At 39.2% G+C, this 22,058-nt stretch overlaps 1 protein-coding gene across 1 annotated transcript in view; it reads left to right on the top strand.

Annotated features, from left to right (window-relative positions):
* The window catches only part of NDNF (neuron derived neurotrophic factor), a 38,080-nt gene that overhangs the window by 10,653 nt on the left and 5,369 nt on the right, over positions 1-22,058 (top strand). The window contains exon 2 of the mRNA XM_081230509.1: positions 18,029-18,217. Within this exon, the coding sequence (XP_081086635.1) occupies positions 18,030-18,217 (188 nt within the window). The 5' untranslated portion in view covers position 18,029. The remainder of the gene's footprint in view (positions 1-18,028; positions 18,218-22,058) is intronic.

Here is a 22,058-nt window from a genome sequence, read left to right as displayed (position 1 = left end):
TCTCCCTAATTGTTGCAGGCTTATATGTTTGTATTATTTCATCATAATTTGCTATAAACTCTTTATTAAAAGTGACTGTGAGGGCTTCCCTGGTGGCGCAGTGGTTGAGAGTCCGCCTGCCGATGCAGGGGACACGGGTTCGTGCCCCGGTCTGGGAAGATCCCACATGCCGCAGAGCGGCTGGGCCCGTGAGCCATGGCCGCTGAGCCTGTGCGTCCGGAGCCTGTGCTCTGCAAGGGGAGAGGCCACAACAGTGAGAGGCCCGCCTACCGCAAAAAAAAAAAAAAAAAAAAAAAAAAAAGTGACTGTGAGATCAATCCACATTGTCTGCCTTTTGACTGTCCTGTTCTTCAATCATCTCTTAATCCAGAAATAATAATGCAGAACATCGCAGGGACTGAGCCTAACCCTCAATTCTCTAATCTCAGCACATGCATCTTAAATCCTTTGCTGGATCTAGTGCCTAAAAATCTGGTGCACACTCACCTTTGAATCGGTTTTAATCCAGCTTTGTTTTTATTAAACAATACTGATGTCCTCAGATAAGGCATATCAAGGGTAACAAAAAGAATATTAAGAGTTTCTACTGTCTGTGTGGTTGTTTTTTAAAACCCAACATCTTGGCCTTTTCTCCGTGTTTCTAGCCAGTCTCTTTATATAGGAACCTAACCTTTTACCTGATAGATTAGGTAAATAAAGGTAGAATAATCTGATGCTGAAACTCCTTCTCATATCTCATATCTTGTTTTAAGAGCAAGTCAAAACCTGTATCTTTTGCCATTGAATACAATTTTGCAACTAATTGGGTAGCTGGATTATAGTATTTGTAAATAAATAGAGCCTTCTTTACTTTAAAAAGAGCATTCATGTCTATGATTTTTAATCTTATAACAATCCTGGGAATAATTGTCTTCATTTTGTAGATGAGGAAACTGAGACTCAAAGAGATTGAGACTTGCTCAAAATACAAAAGCCGATAATTGTTTTGTCAGAACGTCTCCAACCCAGATCTTCTTACTCTCAGTCCAGTGATTGTTTTCTATTTTAAATAGAAATTTTGGCAGCCTTTTAACTGTCCCTAAACTTGAATAAATAAATTAATACATACATAAAAATTACATGACAGGGGGAGAATGGTTAAGAATAAAGAACAAACCAAAAATTAAGTTCAAGTTTTTGTAAAAATATTCAATCCTGAATTGATAGGAACCCAAGATGTGGGAATAGTCACCTGAGACACTGAGAAGACAGGAGGGTGAGACAGAGAAAGACAGGAGAGAATCTCTAAATTACTAAATTGTCAGGAACCAGTGTCCTTGGAGAATATTATCTCATCTGTCCAAAGACATGGCTCTAAGTTTATAGTTTGTTTTTGGCCTTGGATTTTAAGGCCAAACAGTTTGAAAACTTTAACTTATTTCTTTTTACAAGAACAACATACTCGCGTGCCCCCCTTTTTTCTGGAAATAAGAATAATCTAGGGTTAAACCATTTTGACTCTTTAAGGTCCCTGGTATATCTATCTCACTCATCTCTCTTTCGATTACATTATCGTGAGTACAGTTATTTCTAAATCGCTGTTTTGATCTTGTCCTGGACTTTGGCACCGGAGACCCCTTCAAATCCTCTTTGGTAGCAGACAGGCTTTAATGCTCTCATATCAAAACAACTGCCAGGGGAGAGGAAGGAGTAAAGCTTCAGGACCATCAGATATTTGGGAAAATATGGGATTGGGTCCATGGAACCACGCCCCTTCCTAGTCTATGGTATTTATTATTCTATGGTAATAATAAATATTTTTTCTTGATAGCATTTATTTACTAGGGCTGTATTTGCCAACTCCAGTATGTATCACTATATGAACAAATTAGAAACTTTGGAATAACTTTGAATCTTCTCACAATTTCCCAAATGGTAAATGGTCCACTTGTCCATTATTGGGCTTTAAGATAAACCTAGACATATTCCCCAAAGGGAATAAACCTTCCTGTCATTCTTTTTTTTAATTTAAAGGAGGTAGAGAAAAGAGAAAGCTGTGAAATTGTGTGGATATAATAATAGTTCTCAAGGTAAGAGGAAGAGAGGATGTGGACAACCTCTATTTCACCCATGCTTCTCCCTAAATAGATGTTTAAAATGTTAAACTTTGGTAATGACTGAAAATTAGAAATCAGAAAGTTCAAACAATGAAAATCTTGGAGATGAAAATCATAGTGCTGCTCTTACCGGATAATAGGATTGGAAGAGTCAGAGCTACTCAAAGTACGGTCCCTGAACTATCAGCACCTGCATCTCCAGGGAGCTTGTTCAAAAGGATGAGTCTCAGGGCCCACCCCAGACCTTTGGAATCAGAATCTACATTTTACCAGGGAGGCTGGGTGATTTGTGTGCATAATAAGGTTTGAGAAGCACTAGTCTGTACCACTCCTATTCTCTGATCAGAATGTATCCCAACCAAACATATTTTACATGTTTACAGAAGTCAGAGGCCCTCCTGAGTAATGCGCTATGTTATTCTTACCAGGACATTCTTGTGTTCTTAAGGACAAAAGAAATGCATCCTTATACGAAGTCCCTGCACTGCCTAGCACACACCATCTGTCTGTGGCAGCCACACCAGCAGATGTCTGTGATGTCCACCTCAAAAGATTAAAGATATTCTTCCCAACTTTTTCGGTTTCACACAGTAACTATTATAAGTTTAGCACCCATAAAATTGTCAAAAGCATCCGTAACTTATTTCCTATTTAGCTTGTATTATCTCTTGTGAAGCAGATTCCATAAATCAGCAACAACAGTCAATTTTATTATTTTCATTTCCCTTTATTCGTTACACACTCACGAAACATCATGGGCATCTGCTAGGGGTTGGGTTCCGTGATCAGCATATCACTGTTGTAGAGAGAGAGCATGTGTCCTTGCCACCCTCGGTGTGGGGGGGTGAGTCTCAAGAGTACGTACAAAGAATTTAAAATGGTTTGCAATAGAAGTATGAGCATGGAACATCTAGTGCACAACTAAATTTCTCTGTGGCTGTAGATGCTGGAGTCTTGAAGAATGAGTGGGATTTTGCCACCAGAGAGGGGGCAATGGTATCCTGGCAAAGGAGGTGGCAGCTCCTCCGCGTGCTGGGAATGTGAGCAGAGTGCGGGGAAGTTGTAGGAAGTGAGTTTGTAGAGTGAGGAGGGACCTAAAGGACCTCGCATGCATGACCTTCATTCTGTACTTCATGGGAAGCCTCTGACTTTTTTTTTAAGCAGAAGAGTGAAACAAATTCCATTTATAAAAGGGACAGTACAGTGCTGTGAGGAACGATTGAGCAAAGATGCAGGAAATGAGTGTGAGAACAGTCAGGGCAGATGCAGTAAGTGGACAATTTGAGGCATTGGCCGTTTGGATAGAGAAGAGAGAGCAACTTTGAGAGAAGATGCAGCAGGGAGATTGTCAGGACTTGATGGGTAATGGGACATGGGGATCAAAGTATCAGATAACGTTGAGGTTCTAGTTTAGCAGCTGGCAGGACCGGGCTGCTGAGGTAATACTAATGTGCACTGATTTCAAGGTAGCCCTTCAGCAGCCTTACCAGGAGCTACTGTGCCATTTCAGACAACAAACATGGAAACCAAGGCTCAGAGCAGTTCCACTTACTTCATCTGCCCACAGTGGCAATGGTACGCAGGGGTTCCGACAGAGGAAGGAACCCAGATTCAGATTCGAGCCTGACTCCTGAGTCTGGCTTGGCGAGGCCAACCCTGAGCCACTCCACACCGCTGAGGGTTAGATGCCTGGGAAAGGAAGGAAAATGGATCTGGAGCTAGCAATCAGCCTTGAGGGTTTGGCCAATAACCACCCCCAACTGCCTTGCACCGTTCAGAATATTTAGGGATTTTTCTGATGGGAGACATTTCTGATTACCTTACTCTTCCTATAGGCTTCTTGAAAACAGTATAATTAAGCAAATATTTATTTAGTGCCTATTTTGTGCAAGAACTAAAAAAGTCTATGCAGGGGATATAAAGAGTAAAAAAGTAATCTTTGTCTACGGGGGCACTTTCTTGAGTAAACTCATGTTATGTAAGCCTCGTGAAGAGCTTTTTTTAGGGACAGGAAAAAATATAAAAATAGCTATAATTCAAGTGAGATAAAGTACAGAAGAATCAAAGTCTCTGGTTTCACCGGAGGACTGTGATTCTGCCTTATCCGCCTCTGATGTCCCCAGGGAACTTACAATAGGCACTTAATAAACACTAGTTCATTTACTGATGGTATACAGAGAGCTCAGATAACAAACCATCTAAGTAAACACCACACTGCTGCAATCCTATTAAGAATCTCCCTGGGGAAAGTCAGGCAGCATCCTTTCTCTGTCAGAACACCTCCTACTTTTTAAATTGTGCCTGTGCCCTTCAGTTTAATGGCTTTATCAGATAAATCCTTATTTTACTGAGTCCCAATCTCCTTCCCTATAATGCCATGCCAACCACTGAGACTAGCTGGGCTAGCCAGAGGGCTTCTAATCCCTCTTTTATCTGCTAAGGGGCCTTAAAAATATTTGGTGTCACCCTTCCTAGCACACCCTGGGTTTAACATTGGCCAGTTGTCCCCCACCTGATGTGATTGTCACGGGCCTCAGTGCCTGTCTTCTGGTCCCCAAGGCTTGCCAGTGTGGAGGCAAAGCCTCTTGGTTGCTGAGGGTTGAAGTTAATGCACAGGTGAGGCAGATTCCCGGATGTGAAGCCCAGGAGATGAAATAGGTCCTTCCCCTCTGTCTTCCTCAGTTTCCTCATCTGTAAAAGGTACCTTCTAGTCCCAACATTCTGTGTCTCGCCATGGCTTATTTTCTCCATTCAAGTCCCTGCTGAAATGTCACTTCCTCAGAGAGGTCTTCCCTGACCACTCAGCCTAGAATCTCTCTGTCCCCCCAGCTTGCCCCTCTCTGTGGCTCCCCTCCAGCCTCTTCACCAGTTTCATTTTCATCATGGTGCTACTGCTCTCTGGAATCAGTATGTGTAGTTATTTACTTACTCATCATCTCTCTCTTACCCGCCGAAGTGTAAGCTTTGCAAACATGAGAACCTCATGCACACATCTTGTTCACTACTGTATTTCTAGATCTCAAGCGGTGCCCGGTACAGAGTAAGTGCCCAAAACTGTTTGTTGAATCAGCCAATGAGATCTGCATTTCCATCATGCTTGCTGTCCTAAAAAAGTTTCTGTTGTCATTGCCTTGTAGATGAGTATCGCTTTTTATTACATCACTAGAAGCTCTGTTATAAAACATTTCTTTGATCAAAACTTATGGAAGATGCAGCCCATGTGTTCAGCAGACATAGCTGGCAGAACTACCAAAGCAAGTTTTTTTTTTTTTTTTTTTTTTTTATTTATTTTTGGCTGTGTTGGGTCTTTGTTGCAGCGCATGGGCTTTCTCTAGTTGCAGAGAGCGAGGGCTACTCTTCGTTGCGGTGTATGGGCTTCTCATTGCGGTGGCTTCTCTTGTTGCGGAGCACAGGCTCTAGACGTGCGGGATTCAGTAGCTGTGGCATGTGGGCTCAGTAGTTGTGGCTCGTGGGCTCTAGCGTGCAGGCTCAGTAGTTGTGGCGCACGGGCTAAGTTGCTCCGCAGCATGTGGGATCTTCCCGGACCAGGGCTCTAACCCGTGTCCCCTGCATTGGCAGGTGGATTTTTAACCACTGTGCCACCAAGGAAGCCCCCAAAGCAAGTTTTAAAACCAGGTTTGTCCTGAGAACAGGAATATCTTTGAACTTGAATAATTTAAGTACCTGATTTTGTTAGTAGGGTGATTAGAACTAAAAAAGCCTTTTAGATTTTGAAGTTCCTTTGAGAAGGTAGTATGTCTGCCCTGAGATAGATGGAAAGGACATAAATAGTCAAGGTTGTTGCTGATGGATGAGTGAAGAGATTGATCACTTTTGTTCCTGCTACAGTATTTTGCTTTTGTCTTTTAGTTTTATCCTTGCTGTCAGTAACACACAAAACCAGTAATGATCTCATTTCAGAAGATGTAGTGATTATTCATTTTGGCCCATCGGTCAATCAATATTTAGTGAACACTTAATTTGTGTATTAAATATCTGAAATGATAGCTAATTTTTCTCCCTTAGACTCTTATCTTTCAGAGCTTGGCATCTGTCCTAATGACCCTGCTGAGGTCACATCTTTGCTTTCTCTGCTGCTTTTTCCTGCCTGTTGGTGAGCTCACGGCCTGCCTCTCCCTTGCCCATGCCTGTGTAGTCAGCCTCCATCTCATATTATCCCTCTGTCCTGGGATTCCTCTCGTGGTGGTGCTGCTCGCCAGAAAAGTGCCTGGTAGCCTCCACTATGTGACGTTTGGCAGGTGTGGGTTCATCAGAAAGTTCATAAGTTTTATCTAGCCTATCCATTGGGACATAGCTTATAAAGGGGTCTGATCATATATGCCAAGTGGCAATGGTTTCTTGCCAAATTTTCTTCATAACTTCTGTATCTGTCTCTCTTAGTTTCCTGCTCACTTACCACAAACAACCCCTTACCAGAACTTTTGACAAATTAGTTGACCTCATGCATCCTTTCCTTTGAAGCAACTACTGGTGTGTGTGTGTGTGTGTGTGTGTGTGTGTTGTCTTTCCCCAGTGTGTCTCACCACCTTCCCTGTATCCAGCAGATCCCATTTCCCACCCTGACAACTGAACTCCTGCTACTTCCCACCTTGGCCTGGGCTCCTTTATGTTTCTCATAACACAAAGAGAACACCTTCCTCTTTTCTCCTCTTTTCTAACACTTTATCCAGTATAAGAATTAGCTTTTAAAAACTGCATCAAGATGGTCAGCAACTCAAAACTTATTTGATGCCAGCTGGAAATTCTGCTTGACTAATCTCATTTCCCTCTGTTTTCTTCCATCTCTTCATTACTTACGTTTTGTCATTTTATTGTACCTGTGTTACTATAATCAAGGTGTCATCTTTGATTCCTCGCTTTTCCTCACTTCTTACCTCCAACTCACCTGCACATTCTGGTGACCCTGCCTGTAAAACATACTCTCAATCTCTTCACTACTGTCCATCTCTGCCACAAGGTTTAAGCCATCAGCATGTCTACCGTGGACAACTGTAGTAGACTTGCCTTCATCTGATCTTTTTGCTTTTACAAAGATGAGCTTGGTTTTTTCTTTGACAATGATCCCTTCCCTAAAATCCATTTTCTACACAGTGGACAGAGTTACACCAAAAAACCATGGACCAGATCACGGTCCTGGCCTGCTTAATGGGCTTTCCATCACACTCAGGATAGAATCCTAACTCCTTCATGTGGTTTGCATGGCTGTGTGTGATCTGCCCTTTGACCTCCACTCTTCCTTTCACCCACTCTATTCCACACTGATAGCCTTTCCTCTCCATAGTGCCCCTGGCCTACTGCCAACTTAGGGCCTTTGCACCTGCTGTTTCTCTGCAGGAATGCTCTTTTCCCTGCCACTTGTTTCACTGCTTCCTTTCCTTCATATCTCAGAGTAAATGTCATTTTCTCCAAGAAATCTTCTCTAAATATACCATCTAGAGTGGCCCTCACCACACTATCTTTCACACAGGCTTCTTTTAATTCTCTGCATAGCAATGACTACCAGCCAATAGTGCTTTCTTACTTATGCATCTGTGTCTTGCTATCACCCCCATGAGAACATGGATTCATGTCCCCAGAAGAGGTCCTTGCATGTAGCAGGGACTCATTACATATATGTTAAGTAACAAAATAGTGAATGAGTGATATGGACATGATTGGACTCTGGTGTCTGGGCTGTGTACCTTTTGTCTTTATGAGTAGATTATAAATTCCTAGGATATTTCTTTTGAGCCCTTATATCACCCAGTTCAGTTTAGAATATGGAGTCAGTGCTTGGAAAATTCTTATTCTCTTGATTTTTAGCTCTTTTGACCATATTTAGTTTTTGGTATCCTAAGAAATCTATGGAGTATCTTACTGAAATTTCCCCTCTTGAATAAAATAACTGTAAAAACATCAAATCTATAATTGATATACTATAGTCCCAACCTCCAGGAGGTCTACAACAACTCACCTCCAGTGCTTTAATGATTATTTCCAAGAAAGTAGAATTGGGTTTACTTGCCAGTAGAATTTCATATTAATATTCTTCTGTGGTGTTACCATGGCTGTGGAAACCCTTTCTCAAGGTTAACCTACAACAGTAACCATTCAATACATGAAATGGATGGACATGTTTCCATAAAGGTAGGTTGATTTTTCTTTACTTCTGTCGTAACCTGTTATTTCTTATCTTAGAATTAGATACAGAGGAACCCAAGTTGCATTGTGTCCTTGAGGAACTTAGTTTCTGTCCTATGTTACCAGCTTTTGTAAGAAACAGGCTGAACTAACCCTAGACTCAGGGACTCACAGCTACAGGGTACCCTGGAGAATACCTGGGCCAACAAGCCATCAACATGAATAGTTCTCCTGCCTGCAATGGAAGTGTCTTGACTCTCAGTCTGTGATTTTTCCACTGAACGATGCTTCTTGACCTTGGGGGTGGCGGGAGACTTTGTGTGGAAAAGAACAGTGATCTTCGAAAAAGTAGCTTGTCTTGAGGAAATATTTGTCCTTGCCTCTGGAGTTTTTCTCTGTGATCTTAGGGACATGATGTGAAATTTTAAGGACCCTCTTCAGAATGCAGTTCCCTGCTGATCTCTTTCTTCTTTTTGCGGTACATGGGCCTCTCACTGTTGTGGCCTCTCCCGTTGCGGAGCACAGGCTCCGGATGCGCAGGCTCAGCAGCCATGGCTCACGGGCCCAGCCACTCCGCGGCATGTGGGATCTTCCCGGACCAGGGCATGAACCCACGTCCCCTGGATCGGCAGGCAGACTGTCAACCACTGCGCCACCAGGGAAGCACCCTGCTGATCTCTCTTTACCTCTGCCTAAAAATATTTTCTTCCTTACTTCTTACTAGACCATAAATACCTCAAGGGGAGAGGATGTCTTGTGTTACTGGCACACCGTTCTGTGTCCAGCACATGGAGGGGGCTCAATTGACATTTGTTTACTGATGCAGTTCTACTTCTCTGCCTCAACTCCCTGACCTCCTCACCTCCATCTCCCTTCCCCAAATCTAGTTCATTCTTCTCCCTTCATCCTACTTCCACTCTGATTCCCATTCTGTCCTCACCAGCTCTTGGTGATTCTTCACTCCAACTCTGTTAAGCACTTATTATCTCAGCTACCCTTTTCCTCTTGGTATGTGTTAGTTTACATTGGAGGGCACTTTTATGCATGATTAATGTCCACTTGACTCGATGGTAAACAGTGGGACGGTATGGATGTGTATTCAATATTGTTGTACTCTCAGTGTATTTTTAGCGTGTTTCACACAGCAGGGACTCTGCTGACCATGACAGTTCACTTTTGAGGCTGATACGTGCTGCTGTTAGATGCTGCTGGTACATTGCCATGTTCCATCTTAGCTAAGTTTCTGTTGAGGATGGCGTGTGTCGTGCATTAACTGCTTTGGAGAACATTACACAGGAAGTCATTTCCATTTTGTTGCAGATCAACAGGAAATAAGGCTTAGTTGCCAAACTAAAGTAAGAAAAGCAACCGAGTATATTCCTCCTCCCTTAGGGGCTTTCATTATTCCAGGAATCATTAGCTTCTCCTACGACAGTGGAAATGAGCCCAGGTATCTCAATTGCACCTACAGAGGAAATGTGGATAGGAGGAGGATATTCAGTATCTTGTTCCAGCTTTATTTTGCATTATCTTCTAAATTGCTTTTGAATTTATCATATCTTCGAATCACCTAACGAACAGATGCATTTTAGGAGATCTACTCCTTCCTTTAGTAAAATGAGTCTGGCTTCCTGAATCAAAGACTACTCTCTATCTGTAGTACATTTATTTTGGCCATTTCTATTGTTCATTATTCTTTCCATTGGCATTAATTATGGTAGGAATACAGGGTCACTTCCTTTAAAACCTTATCCTCTTTCAAGCTGTTCTTATTATGTAGGCTTGGCCATCTTTTAAAATTAGAGTGCCCTAGCCTTGGCCCTGCTGTGAACTGCACACCATGAGGATCAGAGGGAAGGGGATGACAGAATGGAAACTTTATTCAGATCTTTGGCATGTTTTAATTTTACATTGCTTTTTCATACTAATTTAATTTCCTTCCAGAATGAAAGTTGGCAATCATTTAGAGAAGTAGTAGAGGAGGTTGGAATCATTGCAGCTGAAATGTCTGTGAAGGTCCCTAATCCATAGATTATTGACATAATGAACTCTAAAACCCTTAATAATCATTCCACTCTGTAATGACAGCCTGCATTTAGAGAGCTTTAGCCTATGTGTTCTGTGCCCATGCTGGCTCTGCTCTGTTGGGCTATAGGCGTTAGAAATATTGCAGTTCACCCAGCACGGGCAGGAAACCACTCCTTAGCGCAGACCAGAAGCCCTTGACTTCTACCTGCTTCTTTCACCCTTTTCAAATATGGAAACATACCAAACCACAGAATGCTCTATTTCCCTCAAATTTGCAACCATAGTAGAGGCTATTTGTATATTTATAGGAACAACCAACTAATTTCAGTTAACATTTTCATTGTTTGCAGAAGACGGCAGAACAAAACGACTTCTGGGAATTCAGCTTTTTTCATTTTTTTCTGCCTTGAGGGAATCTGTAGGTCCAGGCTGTGCATTCTACTGCGTCAAGTGCACAGACAGACCCCATGCCCCCCCCCACCCTCTCCTTGCTCACAGATCACATCCTGGCAGGCACGGGGGTCATCCCCCGACCAAGGCTACATTTTTTTTTTCTTTACAGCTAGATCAGATGCTTCAGATTTATTATCAGATGTGGCATGGATGATTCAAACAAAAACAAATGCCCTTGAGTTTAAAAATAGAAGTTAAAAGACTAAATATTTGCACTTAAAAAGGAAAAGAAAATAACAGAAATCTCTGTGGCAGACCATTCCTTGAAATTATCCTCACTAAATTATAATCATGCACTTTCCATTCTCTGTAATTAAACATTAGATTTTAGTTATTCCAGATGCATTTGTCTCAAGTAAATTCAGAATGCCCCATCCTTCTTTTTGGTCATTGTAAGTTTATTTCATATTTGTGGCCTACACATGATTGGGCGCATTGGACAGTTTTTAGGTGCATCTTAATGACTCTATGAATTTTCTTTTTAATTGTATGCTATGTGTGGCCTGTTTATCCTGATGAATCTGATCTTATTAAGTTTTATACCATGTAATGTCTATAGGAGCTTGATGACATTTTTTACAAATACGTTCACATGTTCTACAAGGAATTTGCAGGATCTTGGTGGTTGGTGGTAAAGGGATGGAGGAATTTGCTTTGATCATATTACTTACAGGTAGGTAGAGCTGTTGGCTGCTGTTCTGAGGAAACTACAGAACTGAGAAAGGTTGCAATGCCTTAAGTTATATGATATCTTCTATTCAGAGAGCCTTGGAAGTTCCATGAAAACCTTAGAGAACTTTTTATTTACCATCTTTGCAAATTTCTTAGATTAGTGAAATAATGTAACTAAACAGCAGTCTATAAATATTAAAGGCAAGCATTTTAATGGTTTGAAATATTCCCTACTCTTAAGACAAGATTCTCAATTAGGATTTGTGGTTAAATTCATTTAATACATATTTCAAAGTAAAAAAAAATTAACCGGATTTATTTACTTACTATCATTGTTTACACAGTTTCAAATAATAAATTTTTATTTTCACTAAGTGAATCAGTGGATTAACCAAGATGATAAGTTGACTATGTAACTGAAGATGAATTTTGCAAAATGACGGTAGTAGAGCTGCTGCTGACTCCCTGGGAAAGTTTTATTTGCTTTTAGGCCTATTGTGGTTTTTTTGTGGTGATAGAGGTCATTCTGGGTGGTTAGTTGGTGCACTGATAAATTATTCCAGGCCCCTTTAATTTTTTTTCTTGCTTACCATTTGACCATTTTACAATTCTCAAGCATTTCCACAGGTTTGTGGGAAAAGATCGTGCCAGGTCAGTTTGACTGTTTAAAAGCCACGTAGAATAAAAAGTTTGGGCTTCCCAAGTGGCGCAGTGGTTAAGAATCCACCTGCCAAGGCAGGGGACAAGGGTTCAAGCCCTGGTCCGGGAAGATCCCACGTGCTGCAGAGCAACTAAGCCCGCGAGCCACAACTACTGAGCCCAAGTGCCACAGCTACTGAAGCCTGCGCACCTAGAGCCTGTGCTCCGCAACAAGAGAAACCACCGCAAAGAGAAGCCCGTGCACCACAATGAAGTGTAGCCCCCGCTCGCCGCAACTAGAGAAAACCCATGGCATAGGAACAAAGACCCAACGCAGCCAGAAATAAAAATAAATTAAACAAATAAATTAAAAGAAAAAAGAAAAGGTCATGTTAATGCTGAAAATAAAGTCTTAGAATTCTTTATGTGTTTTCAGTTACCCATTAACTGCTCTACTCCCTACCCATTTTGGGACAATACAAATGCTTTATATCTCTACATTGGCATTTTGTTTAAAACTGGTCTTCAATTCACCCACTGCGGTCCACGCTCCTCCATGTTCTGTCTGTGGGGTAGGGCAGCAGAGAGCTCAGCAGGGAAGGAAGCATATGGGAGAAGCAGCTCCAGTCATCACAGTCCTCAAACATTCAAAAACAGCCCCCCTCCACCCTCCTAGAGCTGTAGTGTTCACTCGCTCGCCAGAGAGGGGGCAGCAAATATAAAAATAAAATTGTATATTTAAAAGGTCCTTTTAGAACCCTTGCTCATGTACCTTTACTCTAACATCAACTAATTGGATTCATATAGTGTGTCTAAATAGCTTGAATTTAGATATCTGTGTGTGTGTGTGTGTGTATAGTCTAAACTAATAATAGTTTAGTTTATTAGTTAAACTAATAAACTTTAATAATATTTAAAGTTATTTACTTTTCAGTGCCCAAACCTCTCTCTACCTTCCCAGGTATAGAATACATTGTTAATCTCATTGGACAATTATATTTCAAAACAATTTCTCCTTTTAATCTAGGACACATTGGCATTCCAAAGGATAAAACTACCTCATACCTCCAATAATCTAGATTCCCAATAATCTAGATTAAAGTTTGAGGTATATCAAATCATTAGGTCATTTTTGTTTTCTCACTTCAGTTTTGGTAGGATAGGAAGGAATGTTCAAATATGCGGAAGGCCTCTGACAATATGAACAATCTCAGAGTGTTAGATTAGCATCTATGAACATGATTCACCAGAACTTTTCAATCGAAACAGTCAAAATCAATCTTCTCAGTAATAGGATAACACCACCTAGTTTTTCTGGGCTGAAAATCATTGTGCAACCAAGTTGATTGATCTGCCTAGCAAAATACAAATATTTGGAACCATCCTAGCAACTTTCTACTTCTGTTGGAACTAGACCCTTGACTGTAGAAAGATAGCAAGATTTCTTGATGTGCAGACACATTTCCTAGATTATCCACAAGATGTCCATGACAGAAGTAATAATGCTGAATGAGAAATTCTAAGAAATGTTACTTACTTTAAACTTTAAACCTAGATAAGCTCTAGATACCTAGAAGTAACAAAAAGAAATGAGAGGAAAAGTTATGCCATTAGAGGGCACTTTTGTAATCTTAGAAGAAAAGTCTGTTCTTATAGACTGGATTACCCAAGGCTTATTCTTAAGCAGAATGTATTTTCAGTTGTTTATTTAAAAGTGACTAATTCTTAAGCTGAATGACAAGAGAGAACTTTTTTTTTTGGTAGGGAAAAAAATGTGTAAAATTCCACCCTTTAAACAATACTTACATAAAGCTTTAAATTTGAATAAGTGAATATAAATTGTGAAAACATGCACAATATGTCTGCATAATAGTTTTTTGATTAGCTATATTCAATGCTTCTTTTAAGTACATCTTGTTTAAAAAATGCTGCCTGTAACCTGATCAAATTGAACAAATTATTAGGCTTCCCTAAAAACTGAGTATGTTTTTCCCCAGCAATACATGGAATGCTATTAGATAACATTTTGAAAACAATAATCCTACAGAATATAAAGTCCTGTGTTTGGGGAATCATACTAATTTTTTCCAGTTTTATTGAAAAATAATTGACATACATCACTGTATAAGTTTAAGGCATACATCCTGATGGTTTGATTTACATACATTGTGAAACAGTTACCACAATAAGTTCAGTTAATACCCATCTTCTCCTGTAGACACAATAAAAAGAAAAGGGATCATACTAATTTTAAACACTTTTCTGAAAAGTATCTGTTTTGCCCATAGTTGATGTGGCAATTTAAATAGCTAAAATTGTTTCAGAAACGGAAAATGTGACCTGATAGAATTTTAGCTGAGGATATATGATTTTTTCTTTTAAAGAAAGCAAAAGATAGTTTAGTCTATTCCCTATTGGTGATTATCTAAATAAAAATGTCTACCTGAGCCAGTAAAGTCAATAAGCCAGTAAAATAATTTAACAAGTAAAATCTTAGTGTCAATAACTGTGAAGAGTATGAGATTTTACCCTCCTTGCAAGCTAACATGTTAGCCTGCCATAGTTTCATCGATGCTAGATGGCATGAGACTCCTGGGTCAGTGACAAAGGACTTTATTACAAAGAGCAGTAGCAGAAGCCACAGATCCACAGCAGCATCATTTTCTCCCACTGCCTGATCCCCCAGTTCTCATAGGATGATGCAAAGAGGGCCTGATGGCATCAGTCCATATAGTGGGGTTATTATAAGAGAGCAGCCCTGAGCTTAGGGAACCCAGATTTTTATAATGGGTAATAATCATGCCTGCTCTTTGCTCCAGAAGCTTTATCTTTCAAGGTTGTTTACTATACAAACATCCTTGAAAAGATAATCTGAACAAAGGCAGGCAGTTCTTCTGCTTGCCACATATGCACAAACAAGCACAGAAACCCATGGAGAATTGTCTTTTTAACACTTACTCTGCATAAACCTATCATCTGAAGTTGTTCGCTTTACTAAATATTACATGGCTAAGTAGCTGACGTGGGGGAATATATAATAATCATGTTTACCACACTCCTGTTAGTTTATATTTCTCATATCATATTGTATTCACTATGTGTTCTTACGTGTCCAAGTTTGATCATTTTTGAGATGAGATGAGATAAATAATAGGGCCTACATCATAGGCTTGTTGCTGGCATTCATGAGATAACAGATATGAAGCATTTAGAAGAGTGCCTGGCATGCAGCACATACACAACAAATTTATTAATATTGTTATTAACTCAAAATTCATCTCTTCTTATTAGCTGATTTAATAAAGAGAAAGTTCCTCCCACAGGCAGCTGAGGATGCTGGGAAGATTTCCGCCAGTCACAACTTGCTAGCTCTCTAACTCTGGGGCTGACCTAACTATCCCAAATACCCAGGGGCATTGGGCAGCTTGTCCTGTTCAGCTGTGCAGTGGTACTGTGCAATTGACAGCTTTGAGGGCAAATATGGGGCTAATGAGAGAAGGCTGCCCTTGAGTGGTTCTAGGGCAAATACACCCAAGTATCTCACACTCAAGTGCTGGCTTGTTTGCTCTAAGTTCCTAATAAATATGGAAAGCCAAATTTTAACCATTTCTAAAGAGACATATTTTATTATCTGGCCTCTTCTGCTCTCAGGAGGCAAACTTTCAGAGATGCTACTACAAAGTAAACTGAATGTGTTTTATTATGCTGAAATAATAAGTATTTCTTTATAGGGGCGGCATATCAAATTCTATTCAGATTTTCCATTTCTGTTAGCTACAGGATGAAGGGCATCAGAGGAGAGGGGCTGAGGGTCGTGAGTGGAGGTCCCATTCAGTTTACTCCACCATGTCCCTATTTGTTTTGAATAGGTTCACTGAGCTTTGATTTTTGATCCCCCCAGCCATCTTTTGTAGATATAACCTTTGTTTGCTGTTTGTAACTCCCATGAGCTCTCGTTTATATCCCCAACTTCCCTTGGATTCCACCCTGACAATCACCTGGATATCTGAGGGACAGGTTATTTAATGAAATTCAAGGAGGCCTGTTCTTATTCCTAAACTGCTAGCTATTTGGGAAGAGGATTTTAGTGTTCAGTCTCAGAATTATCATTTGTTTTCAGAGTTTAGAGATGATCCATCCAAACCCTTCATAAAACTGAGGTCCAGAATTTTAAGTGAATTGCCTAAGATTACACTTCTAGTTAGGACCTGAAACTAAAAAGTCAAGTTTCTTAGCTCTCAGTCAAATTCTCATTCAATGGCAATAAAATGGAGAAATAGGATGGAAAATAAATGTTTGGGCTCTGCAGTCAGATTCACTTGGGTTTATATCCTTTCTCCGCTTATGTTAAAGGAGGTTTATACTTATATAAGAATAGCACCTACTTCACAAGGTTATTGTGAATATAAATGCAACTTAGCACCGTGCTTTGCACATAGTAACTCTTAATTACTGCACATATTTATATGGAAAATCGCAGAGCACATGGCAGAAAGCAAATTTTGAAAAAGTAAGTTAAAGGAACTTTCTGAGCAAGCTCACTGAGAAAAATTACTTCTCAAACTCTCATAGAAAAAAGAAAAGCTTATTCCCTTCAAAAAAATATTTTCAGTTGTATGAATCTATTTTTGGTAGCACTCAAAGAAAACTTAAAGTCAAGTGATGGTTTAAGTAGAGGTGACCTCATAGCTATAGCAATGACTATTTAGAAATAAAACTGGCATTCTCTTCATTTCAAATTATCACAAATATTTGCATTTGACTTTCTCACTATTTAAAGTACTTCAATGTAAAAACACTATATTTCCCTAATGCTTGAATTCCCTGATGTGTGTTGTCAAAGAGATAAGGGAAAACAACTCCTCACTTAGTTTCTTCTGTGAGGAAAACAGGCACCAAATCCTCAAAGGAAGCAAAGCCTTTCATTAGCACTTGAGGTGAAAAGAACTGGCCTACCTGCGTCTTCCTGTAAGGAAAGGGAAACATGTAGAAGATGGTGTCCTTGAAAACATCCCTACAGCAAGGTGCCCTAGAGAATGATCCATGATTGCCTATAGGATTTTTTATGAAAGTCAGTGATAAATGTCAAAATGTAACTCAGTGAAAACTGGAGTGATAAATATATAACTCTGCTGGAGGTTAAGACAAATGACCTAAGTATAGAACTTTCCAATGGTCTTTTTTTTTTTTTTTTTTGGCTGCGCCGCAGGGCATGTGGGATTTTAGTTCCCTGAGCAGGGATGGAACCCTCTCCCCCTGCATTGGAAGCGCAGAGTCTTAACCACCGGACCACCAGGGAAGTCCCCAGTGGTCTTTCTTGATTTGAAGTGGGAATCCAAGCCCACTTTTTAATATGGTAAAAGTTTATATATAAGGGTTGTGTTGAAGAGTCTGGTAAATCTGTAATATTAGACACTGGCAAATAACTCACCTTGGGATTTTAGACAAATTGCTTATCCTATAAGAAAGTTAAACTTTATAATCTCTTAAAATCTCTGATTTATGAAAATCTGATTTGCAGAATAATTCTATATTATTAGATCTATATCTATATGCTCCTTAGTCAAATTTTAAGGAAGAAGAAAAGTAACTGTGTAGTGGTAATTTTCTGGCTCTCAGTGGGTCTCTGTGACTTATGTTATGGTTCAAGCTTTGAGACATTTGTATGGAGATGTCTACAATGACCATATTGTTTTCTGCCATAACGAAGGGGGGACTTTTCTCTCTGGATACCCAAGGAAGTTAATGCACCAAGAGTCCTTTTGTTTCAAAATTTTTTTAATATCTGAAATTCTGGTGAATTCATTATCAACTTGTTGAAATACTTTGAAAAAAAAAAGAACTGGAAAGTCACCTTAAAGCTCATGTGCATGTATCCAAAATACATAATACATCTCTTTCTCTCAAAACCAAATAGTGTGAACCCTTCAGAAAGTTCACAACTTGCCCAAGTGTTTTGCCTGTAAAATTAATGTAAGCAATTCTTTTTGTTGCCCCAGGATGGTGCCTCTCCACTGGTGTATGCTGTGGCTGCTGTTACCACTCAGCTCCAGGACCCAGAAGTTACCCACTCGAGATGAGGAGCTCTTTCAGATGCAAATTCGGGACAAGGCATTTTTTCATGATTCGTCAGTAATTCCAGATGGAGCTGAAATTAGCAGTTATCTCTTTAGAGACACACCTAAAAGGTATTCTCCCTGCAGTACTTCCTTTATCAATAAGCTCAGAATGGGTGTCTCTGAAAAAGAAGGTGACCTTTTAGACTTAGTTTAGGTAATTTGCAATCAACCTCTGGATAGCATTGCCTATTTTTCTCTAAGTAAGAAAATAAAATGGCAGTGCAACGTCTAGTCATTAGACATCTCTTTGATTCTCGCTGATTGTGGTCTTTTGGGTGGAGAGAGAAGTCCTTGCATGTCTAACGTTTTGGAATGATCATTTTCTTCAGGATGGTAGGAAATTTCTAAGAATGACTCTACAGGATTAATGAAATTAATTGAACACATATGATTCTTCAAGGGTTTGCATTGGCTTGTAAGGATAATATTTCTTTGATCAATATGATTGGTTCTGAAAGCATCAAACCAAACAGAGATAAAAACTGGCCCCTCACTTATCTTCACTCCAACATCAACATATTGAACTCACATAATGCTTCTAAGTATTTTGACCTTTAAAACTTACATATATCAACGTATCATATAAATCAATCAATCATATAAACTAATTATATTTAAAGTTTCTTACTTGAAGTACCCAAACTCCTCTTTATCATATTTCAAAAACAGTTTCTCCTTTTAACCTAGGATACCTTGACAGTCCAAAGGATAAAACTATGTCATATCATCAATAATCCATTTTCCAAAGATTGAGGTGTATCAAATTATTGTCATCTTTCTCTTGTCCCTTCAGTTTTAATTGACAATAAGAACAGAACGTGATGCTCCTCTTCCACTGAATGGCACAGACATGTTACCATCCGGTCAGTCTGTGTGAGAGTAGATAATCAGTTTTCATATTTTGACTGGTGTGACCTATTGTTTCGGTATCATTTCAGCACCATCTGAATGAAATTATCTGTTTGAATGATTGTAATAGATTAGGAACTAATTTGTCAGTAATATATAAAATAATTATGACTCTTTCAATGACATTCATAAGAGTGAAGGTACAAAATGCAAGGATGATTACACTAAAGGAACTTGATGTCTTAGTATTTACAGAGACAGTCTGTGAAAATAAGGAAGGGTAGAGGAGGCAGTTTTAATGATTCAAATTAGTCTTAAATATCAGCTGAATTCATGCTGAACCATTTTGCTTGTCATATTCTTTTATCTCTTGAAACTCTTGAGAATTTGAATCCAAATTTTTCTTTAAAAATTACTTTGATTTCCCAAATGTACTTGTGCACTGCTTTGCAGTGTTCTTTAAAATACAGCATTCCTCATTATGTAATCATTTCACTTAATCAAATACATGGTTTATCTTTGATCTTCCAGTCTCTTAAAAATTAAATAAATTTTGGTTCTAAGCGCTGTCTTAAAATTACATTTTTTTTTCTTTGAAGCAACATGTTTTTATTATAAGACATTTCAAAACAACACATGCTGCTTTCCTCCTTCTGTTTTTATTTCTTTCATTTGTTCATTCTTTTGGGTTACCCCCCCCCAAATCATGATTGGAGACTTTGATATCTACATTTGGATGCAATGTTAACAATAGTTAAATAAAGAGTTGTGGCCACAGTCATTTCTAGGGGTAAAATATGTGATGGGAGAACACACATAGGCATTGTTGATATTACAACTAAAGATGAAATTCCAGATAAAGTTTGGAAGGAGAGAATAGCAAAAGAAAACAAATTCATTAACTATTCTTATGTTTATACATAAATGCCAAAGTCTAAATGGTTCATGGAGTGTTTATCCCTCAACTCTGGCCTTATAATTTGGAGCATATTTATCACATTTCTATCTCCCTCACTAGCCAGTAAATACCTGGCACTCATAGATCGTGCCCTATCATCTCTGATTACAGCTCCCTTCCACGAGTACACTGTACATGGTAGACAATAAATGTTTGTCAAATTGTTAAAGTTTATTCAGATTGTCTTTTATCCCTAATCATAAGTGCTTCCATATGAAAATGTTGACTTAGAGGGACTCTCTGATGTTTTATATGTATAATGATTACCCTGTGGAATGCAAGCATTGTTTTCTCTGTTATTGGTTGCTTATGGCCTGTATTAAAGTTACTAAGACATAGTTGCATACTTTGGGAAATAAACTACTTTCTTGATTCAAATGAGAACAGAAGATAATAGATGAACACGCACATTGATTTCAGCACTGGTTAGCTCTGCTACCCACATAAAAACCAAAAACAAACAAAACTAAAAAGTTTTGAATACTTTTAAAATCACATGATGCTAAATAAATTATTGTGTCTTACCTAATTCTTTGTAATGTTCATAGGTTCAGTCATGTTTATGTGGTTAATATCACCTATGCAACCTGGCCAAAAGAAAAAAATTCTACTCTCCAAAAGTCGACTGAATTTGAAAATTAAACCATCTGACACCTGTCTTTAGGGATGCTTAAATCCATAAAATTTCCATACAGTAAAGAGTGCAATCATCTAGTTATTTTGTTTGGATGATTGTCTAAGTTTACTATACTCCAAACAAGCTTTTTTGCTTTTATAGGGTCTTCACTTTATTTGTCCTTCCACAGCCCTATTTCCACCCTCTAGCTCCTAATTCATCTTGGAATAGTGAAGGGGGGAAAGCATATATATTTCCATTCAGATTCAGTATCTTCAGGTAGAAACAGACTAAGTGTAGTTATCCTAAGGCTAGAATAATGTAGGTGTTATGATTCTTGGGTTCTGTTTATTCATTTAGTAATGCATTCATTAAGAAGAGTTTATCAAGTACCTTCTACATGCAGAAATCTGTGCTGAATGCTGAGAATAAAATGACGGAAAATGAACCCTAAGTGGGTCTTTGTTGGGAAAATGACATTAATCGAATAATAATATAAATATATCGTAACAAATTGCAATAGGTGCCCAAAGTGAAAAGTATAGGACACTCGGAATATGTGAGAGAACCTGAGCCAGAACAGTACGAGAAGGCATCCCTGAAGAAGTGACATTTAAATATTAGTAAGGGCATGTACATCAACTATATTTCAATTAAAAAATAATGTATTTATTTATTTACAAATATTAGTAAGGACTAAGGGGTGTATTTCAGGCAGAGCAAACAACATCCCAATGGTTCAAAGAAGCCCTACGTGGTTCGAGCACAGAAAGCAAGAGGGATGATGACATGACAGTGAGGTAGGCAGAGGCCCCACTGCTGGGGAAGTTGTAGACTCTCTGAAAAATTAAGGACTTTTTTTCCCCAAAAGTGAAAAGCTAAACTTATTCATTCAACAAATATTCATTAATAATTATTTAAGTCTCTAAGTCTTCATTAATGAACCAAATGCCCTGCCCTCTTGTAGATTTCATTCTAGTTGGGGGAGGTGGAAAAATAAAAAAATAAACAAAGGTATATATAATACATCAGGTAGTGATAAGTGCTTTGAAGAAAATGAAGAGGAGTAGAAGAGCTTCACAGGTAGGAAGGTGGTATCTTACATAAGGGGTCAGAGTCGGCCTATGGCGAGATGGTGACCGACTCTAGAGAAGAGAGTTGATGCAGTGACTGAGCACGTAAGGTCAACAGCTGGAGGATGAGCATTTCAGATGGAGAAACAGCAAGTTCAGAGGCCCTGAGGCAAGAGTGTGCCATAACCATTCCACAGAGAGAAAGGAGCTGAGTAAAGAAGGGAGAGAATAGAGGAGACAAGTTTAGAGATTTGGTTGGGGATGCAAATCATTGCAAGTTCTGAATGAGATAAGAAGCTCCTGGAGGGTTTGCAGCGAGTGTGTTCAGACTTAGGTGTACATGGATATGTCCTCCTGGAAGGAGGTAAATAAACTAAGGGGGTCAAAGTGGAAACAAAACCAGTCAGAGGCTCT

Source organism: Mesoplodon bidens, assembly GCF_964165515.1.
Source record: "Mesoplodon bidens genome assembly, chromosome: 1".
In the NCBI taxonomy this organism is placed as follows: domain Eukaryota; kingdom Metazoa; phylum Chordata; class Mammalia; order Artiodactyla; family Ziphiidae; genus Mesoplodon; species Mesoplodon bidens.
This window is presented reverse-complemented; position numbering and strand designations above follow the sequence as displayed.